General features: G+C 36.3%; 1 protein-coding gene across 1 annotated transcript; it reads right to left on the bottom strand.

Moving 5' to 3' along the window:
* Window positions 1-307: 307 nt before the first annotated feature.
* Window positions 308-12,184, bottom strand: grpel1 (GrpE-like 1, mitochondrial). Its single transcript, XM_039751428.1, has 4 exons — window positions 12,058-12,184; window positions 8,609-8,762; window positions 6,745-6,826; window positions 308-1,243 (listed from the first exon to the last, which is right to left on the bottom strand). The coding sequence occupies exons 1-4, from the start codon at window positions 12,123-12,125 to the stop codon at window positions 897-899; spliced, it is 651 nt and encodes a 216-aa protein (XP_039607362.1). The 5' UTR covers window positions 12,126-12,184; the 3' UTR covers window positions 308-896.
* Window positions 12,185-14,137: the final 1,953 nt, after the last annotated feature.

The following is a 14,137-nucleotide window of genomic DNA, read 5'->3' as shown; positions in this document are numbered from 1 at the left end:
TAGTCTTGCATTTAAGCACCTGGAGATCTTTCGCTGGTTGCCACTGTGCTAGAAGAAGCTGTTAGAACATTTATCAACATTATGAATACAGGCAGTTTTGTGATAAAAAGAGTTACAAAAAACACCTCTACATTAAATATTTATATTGTTAAGATTTTGGTCTAAATAGTGGTGGCCATCAACGTAAATAATATGTTATTACACCTTTGAAGTGCCTACTCAAGGGATTTTGCTAAATAAACAATGGGAGACTTAACTGTGGGGGCGAAGAACATTCAATTAATTTAAAAGAAACTCACTGCAGCTATTAATGATTAAAGAGTTAATTTATTTTTATTCCAATTTTCCTATTTGGAAAAGCACATTTTAAATACCAGCTGCATATCAAATACTTTGGAATGCTATTACTCAAGTGCAGGTCTATGCATTTAAAAGAAAGAAATGTTTACGGTCAGACATCCACTAAGGTAAACACTCTGGAACATAGCTGTAAAAAGAGGCCATATTAACAAATAAAACATACAATTTATTGGTTCCAAACATCACTTTTTTCCCATTATTATAAATCTCTAGCATACTACCAGATTTGCGTCAATAATTTAACCACTGAAATTTTGAAAAAATATTTAAACTATATATTTGTTTATAGAATAACTAGTAAATTATGTCAAAATAGGACCTACTGTGGGCCTTACTTCTTATCACTTTGTTGTTTTGTGCATTTGTATTGCAAACAAATTATTCTGATCTTGTATCCCTCATTATTTAACATAAACTTCTTTCCTCAAAATGTGTCTATCAGTGAATCCTGCCCCATATCAGCCACAGATAAAAAAATCTGTTAGACAATGAAACTTCTTACAGGTGTTGGTACACTCTACAGCCTACTACTTTACTTATGGTGCCTTTGCAACACCTACTAATGCGGGTCTCAACGTACGCCCATGTAATTTATAACCCACTTTTGTAACTAATGCTACTGTGCCAGGGTCCTTCCCTTCAACAGCAGCGTGAAATAGAGCTTCATGTTCATAAGGGTCAAACTTGGCTCCTAGTGGATTTAGCTTAACAAGACCATGTTTGGTGAACACCTTCTGAATCTGCACCTCAGTCATGAGTAGGCCATCATAAAGGTTTTTCAAATGAGGGTTCTGACGAGACAGCTCCTCTTTTGGAACACTTTCTGTTGCTTTCTCCAAGATGTCTGCGACTTCCAGAAGATCTTTACAGAACCCCTGAATACCTATAAATAAATGAAAAAATTAGTCAACCACACCAAACTCTGTGAGCTTACAAACTACACAGATAAATAAATTATATAGAAATACTTTGGTTTTAGGGGGGGGGTTGGTGGGGTATGTGACACATTTCCAAACAGGCCTGGAAAGTTAGCATATGTTATGATTTTTTTTTTCATATATTTTATACATTTGCCTACATATATTCATATACATATTTTATAAACTAATTTGTCTGGCCAAATCAGAGCTGTCAATACACATCATTTGGACGTGCAAAACAATAATGGAGTACCTAGTAGAAAAATCCATATAGACAGGGACAATGTGCAAATCCACACATACAGTGAGGGATTTGAAACAGGTTTGCTATAATTCTGAGGCAGCAGTTCTAACCACTAGCAACACCAGTATGCACAATGAACTTAAATGTTCCACAAAGTGAAACCAGTAAACTAGCAACACAGTAAGAAAATGTTCACTCCTGCACGCAGTAAGTAATCTTAGTACTTTGAATTCCTTAGAAGAGTATAGACAGTGCTAGGCGATTCTACTTCTACAGCCTGAGAAGCAAGAAAGGATGAAATCAAATATGGTTTGGGCACAATTTGAATATTAAACTCAAAAAGATATGGTTGTTAGGTTAACCAGTAACTATGAAATTAGCTAGAGTGGTATTCCATGAAACTCACTTACTGAGTAAGCCTTATTTAAATTCTGATGCCATGCCTATCTGAGTCTGTTTCCGTTCCACCAAAGAGGATTCGGGCAAGTTGTGCTCGGTAACCGAGGCAACTAAGCGTCATGTGTTAATCTGGTCCATACCAGTCTGAAAGTGAAGTTTAGCACAATATTGTGATTTAGAGATCATGAAATTCCCAATTGATGATTAACAAAACCTCTGAGAAAAGTTGATTTTTTTTATGTGGCATATGTAATGTTGCAGAATTTTTGTTTAAATTGATCTTACGTGTTTATTACAAAATGGTAAAACGTTATAACCTAAACTATCCATTGAAAATGAACAACACATACATTATGTCATTTGTTATGACACTTTTTGATCAATGACAGGATTTTTAGCATATCTAATGTTGCTGCATTCTTAGTTACACATCGAATTAATAGGATGTTAATATGGTCTTTAATTAATATGATGGTCATTGTAAAGTGGTAAAACATTAAAAGCTATATTGTTTATTGAAAAACAACAATAATTAATAATATATCACATTTAAATTACTGCACCATTCGTACGTACCCATCACTTTTTCTGTCACCAAGAAATAATTGGAAAAGATGCAGTAATAATATTAAAATAAAAAAAGAGGTGTGTTCCATGATGATAAAATCGTCAGTTATAAACTGTACCAATTCCAAGCCAGTAAACCTCCAACACTAAAGTAGTGCAGAGATGTTTAATGTACAAGAAAAAATGCTACACTTAAAGAACTACAAGGATCAACCCCAGTGTGCTGTCGTCACGTGCTCGTGCACAGTCTTTTTAAAACATCAGCACAAAGAAGGATTAGAAAGAAAACCCCTTGTCGTGTTTGCTACAAGTAATTACAGTATTTGTATGCACTGCATATTGTAAAATAACAAAGAGTAACACATCAATGGGTTCAGTTGCATGCCTCAATAATTAAATGCATTTGAACTCTTTATTTTATAATAGCTTATATTTTTCCATTACTAAAATATTAAAAATACAAAATATTCAGTAATTGATGATGTGCAAGGTAAAATAGAAAATTTTGTGATGTCTGGTCTGGTATTCATGATGATGATTTTAATAAAAAAGTTTGTTGTTACATTCAATACCAAAAAAGTCATCTAATTTTCAACAGCCTTAGGGATGATCCATTGTGTGTCTGTTCCTTGAAAATACAATGAATGGGGGAGCTCAAATTATCTGTAACAAAAACAGTTAATAAACAGACTCCTTAGTATTTCCAGAAGAAAACCAGAGTTATAAAAAACAAGCCGTACATTACAAAGTCAACTCGCAGCAACAAATGCCTGACCATTGTGAAAACCGTTTGCATGAATTCGACTTTTTTTTTTTTGGGTGAGACTAAGTAAAATGCATTTATACAAAGTCGTATTAGTGACAGTAGGTATTTATGCTATCTACATGTCATAGATGCAATCAACTGCACCGTCAACCTAATTAGAGGCTGAAAGCAATAAACAGGTCAGTCCTTTTAAATGACATTGACATGAATGTCCAGTCATGTGCGAAAGGCATTTCATATTGCTGCTGAATGAAGGTGACAGTCACAAACTATACATTTATATTTTTAAATGTGAATAATCCCATCAATATTTAATTGTGCAATGCAGAAATTCAAAACCGTAATGTACTTAAGCATTGCTTTGCCATAATATGCCCGTAAGCATCTGTAGTTCTCTTAATTGCAGATGCATTTCCTTTTGGTGTTATTATTTATCAACTGCTATTTCTTGATCTACTGCTGAATAAACACTGCCTCTGTTACAGGCCCTTCCATTGTATTTTATGACAATTAAATAAAACTTTTCAAATCTGTCCCATAATACACTATGCATTCACAACAGTTCACTACAGTTTCACATTTAACGCCGGGTACTCAAGTCTGCCAAAATTGCACTATATTCTGTGCTTTTTGAGTCCTGACAGATGTTATTGACGATCAGTTCCCATGGCTGCTTAAATCTCAATCTCAATTTTGTTTAGGGGACTCCTCCATGTCTGATGTTACTTTCATTGTGATGACTTTGGATACAAGGTGCCACTTCTGCATCGCTGTATTCTGTGTGCCAGCAGCACACAGGGATGTGCCTATGTGTCATTTTTGCCAATTACACGTAGAGTATACATCTGGCCTGATGTAACATACCTAAGCTAAGCTATCCTTAGGTGACTGAACTCAACATTAGCATGATATACACATTAGTTTAATAGTTATAATATTCTTACTTTACATAAATTAATAATACTGTAATACGACTGCTTACAGATGGTTTCAGCATTATTCATTTTCATTTATTCTGCCTCTGTGGAAGCTTTCTCATTAAAACACATCATCAGTCAAGACATTGTTAAACTCATGACTATAAATAATATACTAAACAAGGTGTTGATGTACTGTATGAGTGACTTCTGCTCATCATGACTAGTATTCATTTTTTTTGTATTTAAACTTTAAGAACATGCCTGGTGGTGAAGTGTCATGATTTATTTACTGACAGACCTCCAGTTTCTACAATTATGACAGATTACTCAATTAACAATAGGCTTATATCAATCTTGTCAAAATTATAAAAAAACAACCCTTGGTAAACCAAGTACAGTAATCCCTCGCTATATCACGCTTCGACTTTCGCAGCTTCACTCTATCGCTGATTTTAAATGTAAGCATATCTAAATATAGATCACGGATTTTTCGCTGGTTCGTGGATTTCTGCGGACAATGGGTCTTTTAATTTATGGTACATGCTCCTCAGTTTGTTTGCCCAGTTGATTTCATACAAGGGACGCTATTGGCGGATGGCTTAGAAGCTACCCAATCAGAGCATGTATTACATATTAACTAAAACTCCTCAATGATATAAGATATGCTTCCTGCGCGGTGCTTGATTGTTTGCTTTTCTATCTCTCTCTCACCCTCTCTGACATTCTCTGTGCCTGACGGAGGGGGTGTGAGCAGAGGCTGTTTGCCTAGAGGATACGGATGCTCCTCTACAAAATGCTTCGGCATACTTAAAAGCACGTATTGATTTTTTGATTGTTTGCTTTTATCTCGCTCTCTCTCTCTCTGACATTCTCTGCTCCTGACAGTGCTCCTTTGAAGAGAAGATATATTTGCATTCTTTTAATTGTGAGAAAGAACTGTCATCTCTGTCTTGTCATGGAGCACAGTTTAAACTTTTGACTAAAGGGTGTTATTTCATGTCTAGAGGGCTCTAATAATGTTAACAGTGTGGGAGAGCTTATAAGGGCTTAAAATATATAAAAATAACCATACAAACATATGGCTTCTACTTCGCGGATATTCATCTATCGCGGGGGGGTTCTGGAACGCAACCCCCGTGATCGAGGAGGGATTACTGTACTGGAACAAAACATCTACAAGTATACTTCAAAGCTAAGTATGTGAACCCCAGCAATATACACTGTCTGTAACAGTTTTCCTGGAATAAAAAATAAGTAAGGAAAATGTTTTAAATATAAATACGTTCATGAATTTTTAAGGTATAATTAAAAATGCTCTCCTATTAATTCTATTCTGAGAGGAAAGCAAGGGCTATTATTAAATGTTATGAAATTAAAATATACCAGTGTAATTTTGCCAAACTAGACTGAGAAAAGCAGTAACCATTGCACTGTTAAAAAATAAGGAACTACAGCGGCATCTATCACATGCACTGTTAAAAACTCAGCATTTCAAGCACTTTCTATATATTCCAAAAAGGTTTTGGACAAAGGTAGCACAGAAACACCTCAAAATATAAAACCAGAATACCTCTGCATTCCATATTACACCCAAGAGGGAAACCATGAGCAACACAAACAGCATAATATAGTGCATACACTGCTTACTATTATGGCTTAGAGAAGCTAGAGGAACTGAAACACAAATCTACTGATAAAGTGGTTCTGGTACCAGTAGGTATTAGTTAAGTCATCAAGGGACAATTTTTGCTCATTGTACTTACCCAAATAAACTGATCCACTAATTGAACATTTAAAACAGAAAAAGCTCAATTGCACACAGTGTTGATCTTCTATTAGTAAACTGGTAGTTACATAAAGAAATCTACACCAACTGCAAATACTTTATTGGTGGGGTTTTTGTGGCTATGCATATACACTAGTAACTACTACTAGTTACTCAATATACGGCATGTTTTTTTTTATATATAGTTTTCAAAATTCATGAGTGATGATTTCTGAACTTGAATTCCTGATTACTGGCTCATTTTTCTTTTGTAAGAATGGATATGTGAACACAGCAACAGCATAGTTCACAATAGCTGTATTGGCAAAGGATGTTAAATATGAGGAAAACCATAAAAGGTTAGAAACAATCTTATATGGTATATTAGATTACCCAGACTCTTTCATTATGAGTATAAACACTTAAAAAGAAATGTTACTTGACAGAATATGTGAGACAGGCAGGTGTTTCAATGATAGGATTATTGCATCTTTTTCCTACACATGTACTCATGTACTCATGCAATGCACCGAATTTTATTTGGAACCCATGAACCCTTGAGAAATGAGGTATCATTTGACCCATTACCTTATGATTTGCCCATTAACTTATGAATAAGCAAATGTTTATTTGAGGAATGAAAACAGTTTGATTTAGATAACTAATTGTTTGATTTCTCAATCAGACAATCTTTATTGTAGGTGGTACAACAGAGTTAATGATGAGTTGGTAGGCCTTAAAAGTTGATTGCCCAATAAAAACAACTGTAAGGCATGAAAAAACAACGTATTTTCAAAGCTTACCATACAACTTTGCTTCTTCTACCAACTTTTGACACCGCTGACGTAGGTTTTCTGTATCTGCAAGAGCTCGCTTGTACTTGTCCTATTAAAAACAAATTTCAAACAACAATTTTCAAGGCTTTTGTCATAATTTGTATCCACAACCAAGTGATGTCGACCTTAGTAGCAAGTTAATGATTAAGATGAGCTAGTTACTGGCATTTACAGCTTGCCAGTATGGTAATTCAGTCCACTAGTTCAAACAGGCAAGATCTCCTGTCAATCTATTAACTTTGGTAGTACACTGGGCTACTAAATTTTTCATTGTAGTAGTCTTTGAAAGATCTGTGAAAATCCTTATACCATTACAGGTTTACCAGATCATTGTTGTCATGTGTACAATGTACAATGCAATAATTACCTGCAACTGCTATCACTATGTAACACATTGTCACTCTAAGCACCGTTATGTCCCTACATTGATGGATTAAAGGCCAGAAGTTCACATGAACGTCATCATCAAGTTCTTCTATGAGAACACTGAATACAATGAGGACTGATCATTTATGTTAGGTGGAATGCCTAGAGGGGCCTGGGAGGTCCCGTGGCCTGGAACTCCTGCAGATTTTAGTTTTTTTCTCCAGCCGTCTGGAGTTTTTTCTGTCCTCCCTGGCCATCGAACCTTACTTTTATTCTATGTTAATTAGTGTTCCCTTATTTTAATTCTTATTGATTTTGTCCTTTTTCTCTTTCTTCATCATGTAAAGCACTTTGAGCTGCATTACTTGTATGAAAATGTGCTATATAAATAAATGTTGTTGTTGTTGTACAATGTCAACAGAACTAGCTTACCTCAAAACTTAGGTCTTTCTTACCTGAAAAATCACAGAACATTTTTTTCATAAATGCATGCAACATAAAATTAATGGTAAATAACGAGGAGGAGAGCGGCTATAACTAAAGCAGAGGTATATGTTTGAGTGTCCGCTGCATATTATATTTCCTCTGCAATCTATCTCTTAATGTGTGTGTATATCTCAATAGCCAGAGTAGGAGAAAAGAACTACCAAGGCCATAAACTTCTCTGCTTTAAATGATAAAGGCAATGGCAGGGTCTATGCTCGTGAATGAGTCCACTTCTCAATTTTATTAGAAGTCATTAACAAAATTCTCCTTAGAGAGAAAGACTAAATGGCTAGGTATCAAAACAAAAATACACCTCATAATGTTTATAAAAAGATGAGGAAAATTAGTTTGTCTGGAAAACTAGCTTTCAGGGAACATTTCCATAAAACTACAGCTTTCAGGAATAACACTGAGAAGTATATCACAAAACTCTTTAATATACAGTATGTAACATAATGAGACAAACACTTTAGCTTATAAAGCTGAAAAGTCTTTATCTGGTGAAAGTTGGTATCTTTATAAAAACTGCCAGTATTTCTTTCCTTACCACGTTGACTGTACTGCATGAACACTATTGACCTAGGAAATTATAAAAACAACCTGTTGAGTGTGAAGCTGCAATTGCCATTAAAATCCAGAGGTAATTAGCCTGGTAATGCATCATTTCATGCACAAAAATGGGCTACTCTCAAAACTGAAGGTTTTAACATGTGCATTTTAAGAATACATACACTATGAATGATGGCCTCCATGTTTAGTCTCATATCTTAGCCACATATAAATATACATCTAAATGAAGAACCCTAATACTTGCAATAAAAATGAGTTTATATTATATACAAACACCTGCATAAATTATTTCGTACAGGTATTCACCTTGAAAGGTGCCTTTCTGACAACAAAAACTAACTGAAGAAAAGTTCAACTTGGGGCTACAGAACAACAGCCTAACAGAATATCTTTCCTAAATTTCTCTCACATTTATCTCTTTGAACTGTTCCTCCAACTTGGCCTTCTCTTCTGCCAACTGTTTCTCAGCAGGGCTCTGTTCCGTTTTCTGTGTTCCACTGTGGTCATCTTCTGCTTGCCCATTTTTCTGTTGTACAGCAGTGCACAAGAACCTTGATGGATTTCTGTGATACAGAATAGCACATCATGCTTACTGAGACTTGTACATATGTAGGCAAATCATAACTTAAAAATATAAAGTAGGGATTGGTAGATCAATACCACAGTAACTGATACATCGATGCTCAAACTGTACTCATTTAATATCGAGTACCATTAAAAAAATATCAATTGTTATTTTTTTCTGTAAGATACGGTAGCAAGGTCCTTGCAAAAGCATAGAATGTACCAATGCAATTTCCGCTCTAATGTACTGAAACGGCATACAGTAATCCCTCGCTATATCGCGCTTCGACTTTCGCGGCTTCACTCCATCGCAGATTTTAAATGTAAGAATATCTAAATATATATCATGGATTTTTCGCTGGTTCACGGATTTCTGCGGACAATGGGTCTTTTAATTTAGGTTACATGCTTCCTCAGTTTGATTGCCCAGTTGATTTCATACAAGGGACGCTATTGGCGGATGGCTTAGAAGCTACCCAATCAGAGCATGTATTACATAATAACTAAAACTCCTCAATGAAATAAGATATGCTTCCCGTGCGGTGCTTGATTGTTTGCTTTTCTCTCTCTCTGACGTTCTCTGCGCCTGACGGAGGGGGTGTGAGCAGAGGGGCTGTTTGCACAGAGGCTGGTTGCTTAGAAGATACCAACGCTTCTCTAAAAAATGCCACTTTATCGCGGGGTGCTTCGGCATACTTAAAAGCCCAAAAGCATGTATTGATTTTTTGATTGTTTGCTTTTCTATCGTGGGCTCTCTCTCTCTGACATTCTCTGCTCCTGACACGCATTCCTTGAAGAGGAAGATATGTTTGCATTCTTTTAATTGTGAGAAAGAACTGTCATCTCTGTCTTGTCATGAAGCACAGTTTAAACGTTTGACTAAAGGGTGTTATATCATGTCTAGAGGGCTCTAATAATGTTAACAGTGTGGGAGAGTTTAAGGGCTTAAAATATATAAAAATAACCATACAAACATATGGTTTCTACTTCGCGGATTTTCATTTTTCGTGGGGGGGTTCTGGAACGCAACCCCCGCGATTGAGGAGGGATTACTGTACCCTCATGCGCCTTGCACAAGCGCAGACCGTGTATGACAATGGCAGACTGAAAGCATAGCACTAGATGCTACTACTTTTTACAGACTGAAAAGAATACAGCAGCCCAATACAATATTTGTGAGAAGTATGAACAGTACAGTGGCAAACCAAGCAGCCTATTTAAACACGCTGACCAACAGAAAGACGTTTGTAAAACATCTAAAAGATGCAAAAATGAAGCATGGCGATAGAGCTACAATCAGTGCCACATAAGGGATATTGCAGCGGAGTTTTCAAAGAGACACGGGACGTTATTCAGGTAACCGCTACTAGCAGGCGGTTTACTGAAGACTTTTTAGTGGAGTTTAACATTTTGCCATTTAATACTCATTAATACTTAAGAAATGTAAAGCCCATTGTCATAGCATAACGGAGGACACAAAATATTGTAAAGCATCACTATCTGAGCATTTTGTTATGGGATCTGTCAGTATTGTTTTTTCTCCTAAATAAAATGAAGGTTACAGTTTAACCAATAAACATAAATAAGTTAAATAGTCTTAACACTACAAAATACTTAATAGCTATGCCTAATTTAAAGATGAAAACTTCTTTCCGAAAAAATAAGTGCCCGAGTAAATGTCAACAGTATTAATTTTTTTGCCAGTTTAGTGGATTTAAAAGTACTTCAATTGCATTATTAACAGCACCTTGTGTAATAAAATTTTTTTTTACTTAATTTTGTATTGTTAAATTTGTACTGTGATCATGTCACCAACCACAGTACAAAGACAAGGAAGGCTGAGTGGATTGACAATGTTAAACTGGCCCCTGATATGTATGTGTGTGGTTTGTGTTCACCCTGTGATGGGCTCTCGCCCTGTCCAGGGATTGTTCCTGCCTTGCACCCGCAAAGACAAAAAAGGATGAAGTGTAAAAATGCCAATGTTATTTTTTCAAAATACAAATTTGAAATTGAACTAAACGTAATGCTAATATGACAAAATCTTTTTTGATAAAACAGAAGGGCAGAATATAATAGGAAATGCAAATGTGGGAATATTACTTGTTTGTAAATATTAAGTGTTCTACGGGGATCGGTTTAAGTACTTTGGTGAAGTGACTGCTTTTTACACGTATTAAACAAATAGCCAAATTTTTATGAAAATGTAAAAAGTTCATATTGTGTTTATTACGTTTGTATGTTCATTCTGGGTTTCATGGTGGTGCAGTGGTAACGCTGTTGCTAACACAGTAAGGAGGTTTATGACCCGGGTTCTCCCTGTGTGCTGTTTGCATGTTCTCCCTGTGTCAGAGTAAATTTTCTCCCTCAGTTCAAAAACGCAGAGGTTACGTGAACTGGCAAATCTAAATTAGCCTTGGTGTGTGTTTGGATAGGTGCCCCCCTCCAGGCAGCTAGGATAGGCTCCGGCACCAACTAACCAACCGTTCCCTATCTATCTACTTCTGGAAATTAACACATTTAATACTCTTCCTTAAAATTTCCTATTGAATTATTCCCAACCTGAGAAAAATATACAAGAAAAATTTTAGCAAACAATTAAAATTTGAATTATTACACTATGATTTAAATTTGTATTGAATGTTGAAATTCCTAATCTATTTCGCATGATGGAGCTAGAGTTGGCGTTTTCTGTGAAACGCTACATATTAATGAAAATGTATAACTTTAGCATCTCTCATGGTAAATAGCAAGAGCATATGAACTGGGTGGCAGCGAGACGTGTTTCTTCCAGGAGTCCCACTAGAAACATCTGCAGCCTTGCATTTAGTTTCAAACCGGGCAACGGCAAATATAACATCACCACTATAAATCGAACATACTACCAAACCCGTATATATGTGTTTATCAAACCCCTTTGACACGTACTCGTCTCATTTAGTAATACTTGCCTCAATACACATGTTACATGGGATGAATTCTCAGGTCTCTGGCATTGACATCAGCGTCCAGACACTTGTATGCTCTGGTTCTACCAAAAACCCATCACTTTAACTTAAGGTGATTCAAATACTATTTTGCATGTGATCGATGTGTCTAAACTGTTCCACGTGATAATATGTCACTGCGATCTATAATTTTACATATGTACATAAAAGATATATAGTTCTATGGATATCACGTGCAAAGACACCTCCGCTCCTCGCCATATCATTGCCTATTACTGTTTATCCTTCACAAACTCCACATTCTGACTGTCTTTCCCAAATGCGATCTTTAGATTTTCCTACTTACCTCAGAAGCGTTTGGGACACTGACACCAAACACCTCTGCCGTAACACTCTCAAACTCCAATGCGCCATTTTCAACCACCTGAAATCAAGCACGCGAGCCGGGGTAACAGAGCCATCAATTTCTTCCGGCGGAACGTACCCATGTTCCTCTACCAATCACGAAAGGAAAGGAAGGCGGAGTCAGTATATTTTGACCAATTGTGCTGCGAAAAGTTAAAGGGGTGTTTCTTCATGGTAGGTTGAGAGATAGGAGAAGGTCAGTAGTCAGAAAAGCCTTGTACAAATTACAGGAGGATGTCTTACATCGTCCTTTGGGTTAGAGAGTGCTGTTGTAGCCTGCAATCCGTTATAACACATAATCATTTTTTTTTAAACACCATATAATGCAATGTTTGCGATTTAGCAAGAAAGAAAATAAAGAAGGCACAGCAGCTTACCGGACTGCTTCGTTTATCTAAACCAAAAGCTCCCCTCAAATGTTTTTACTTTTTTCAACCTGTATCCTGAAAAGGGAATTGGGTTCAAATTTCGCAGCGTGTTAGGGGGAAGAGCGCAAGCGGTTAGAGACTTCAATGAAGCAAGACAATAACAAGCTTGTTAAGGACTAATAAGAATGTGCACGTTTTTTCCTTAGAAGGAGTTGGAGTGTAAAAATAATCTAGAACTGAAAAGCACTAACACAACAGTTATATGGAAAGGATTGTACAAGACCGAGATAAGTATTTCTTCGCGCTGGGCAAGTTACATCAGTCTGGGATGAGTCACAAAAACAATGAGCTAACATTAGTATCGTCTTATTTTCACGTCTTGTGCAAAATTAAGTGATGGCGAGACTATTTATTAAATATGCGGGGGAACATTACATAACACAGGTCTTGAATCCATGGCATCCGTGTTCTATATTAAACACTTAAAAAAAAAACACAGTTGAGGTCCCTTTTTCCAGTGCTTTTCTTATGACGTAGGTGCCTAAAAATGCCTGATAACAATAATACATTTCAATGACATATCTTAAAACAAAACTGTGCCTATATGTATTAATATTGTGTTGACACATAAATATTACATCTCCTTCCTTAAAATAATGATAGAACAAAATCAACGTAACATGTCCTAAAACTTGGACTTTGGCATAGGTTACCAAATACTGCGACCTACAAATACCAATGCTTTAAGCACTGCCTGTCAATATAAATAACAATACAAGGGAACCAGTGGCAATGCAAAAACAGAATCTCAGTATCTTATGGACAAATACTCATCATATAAAGTCAAGCACATTCCACAGACACAAGAACTTTAAAAAAAAAATATATATATACAGTGTATATATATATATATATATATATATATATATATATATATATAGCAGCAATCCACATATACCCTTTACATTTCACAGATCTAGGACTGTTCGTGGTTTGACTCCTCGCCCAGACCTGGTGCGATATGAGGATATATGTGATCTTGAGCTAGGCAATGACTCAGTGGTGTGTTTTCAGGTGTGCAAGCTTCAGGTGAGACTGGTGTGTTTAAATGTGTGGATTGTAATTGGGTGCTACACTGTTCATCTGGTTCTGTGCTCCGTATGTGCCTGCATTTGTGGCAATACACCTGTCCATGTAGAGTACAGAGGATATATGATCAACCAGTTCCAGCTGTTTAGATGACAACCGCTGATTTCTAATGTCCCTGCTCTTGGAGTCTGTTTCTCCAGCATCAAGTTGGTGGCAGTGGCTTGGATGATCTGTTGTTGTAAACCTTTTGGTGATGTTGTCTTTGGCATCTTCTTATGAATGCTTCCTTATGGCTAACAACTTGCAGTTGTAATTGCTTACTTGTTGCTGGCAGAATTGAACGAAGCTGTTGGTTCATCAACAGCTGTGCAGGAGACTTAAAATTGTCCACTGGCATGTTACGATGTTCACACCAACTGAGATATGAGTCTTTTCCATCTGCATAAGCTTTAAGCAAGACCATTACTCTGTGAGTAGAGTGGACTTGAGGTGATGTGTGTGAATTGCCACGACTTGGCAAATGATTCAAACTCCTTTGACGTGTATTGGGTATTGGGGTCCATA

This window comes from Polypterus senegalus, chromosome 4 (genome assembly GCF_016835505.1).
Source record: "Polypterus senegalus isolate Bchr_013 chromosome 4, ASM1683550v1, whole genome shotgun sequence".
Lineage (NCBI taxonomy): Eukaryota > Metazoa > Chordata > Cladistia > Polypteriformes > Polypteridae > Polypterus > Polypterus senegalus.
Note: the sequence above shows the minus strand (reverse complement) of the source record. Positions and strands in the feature narration are given on the sequence as shown.

What these genes read in the sequence shown, in the direction of transcription:
- grpel1 (XM_039751428.1), bottom strand. Translation starts at nt 12,125, where the DNA reads ATGGCGCATTGGAGTTTGAGAGTGTTACGGCAGAGGTGTTTGGTGTCA. An exon ending in AACAGTTCAAAGAGATAAAT is followed by an intron (nt 6,827 to 8,608) that starts GTGAGAGAAATT and finishes TGTTTTTAATAG; the next exon opens with GACAAGTACAAGCGAGCTCT. An exon ending in AGAAGAAGCAAAGTTGTATG is followed by an intron (nt 1,244 to 6,744) that starts GTAAGCTTTGAA and finishes ATTTATTTATAG; the next exon opens with GTATTCAGGGGTTCTGTAAA.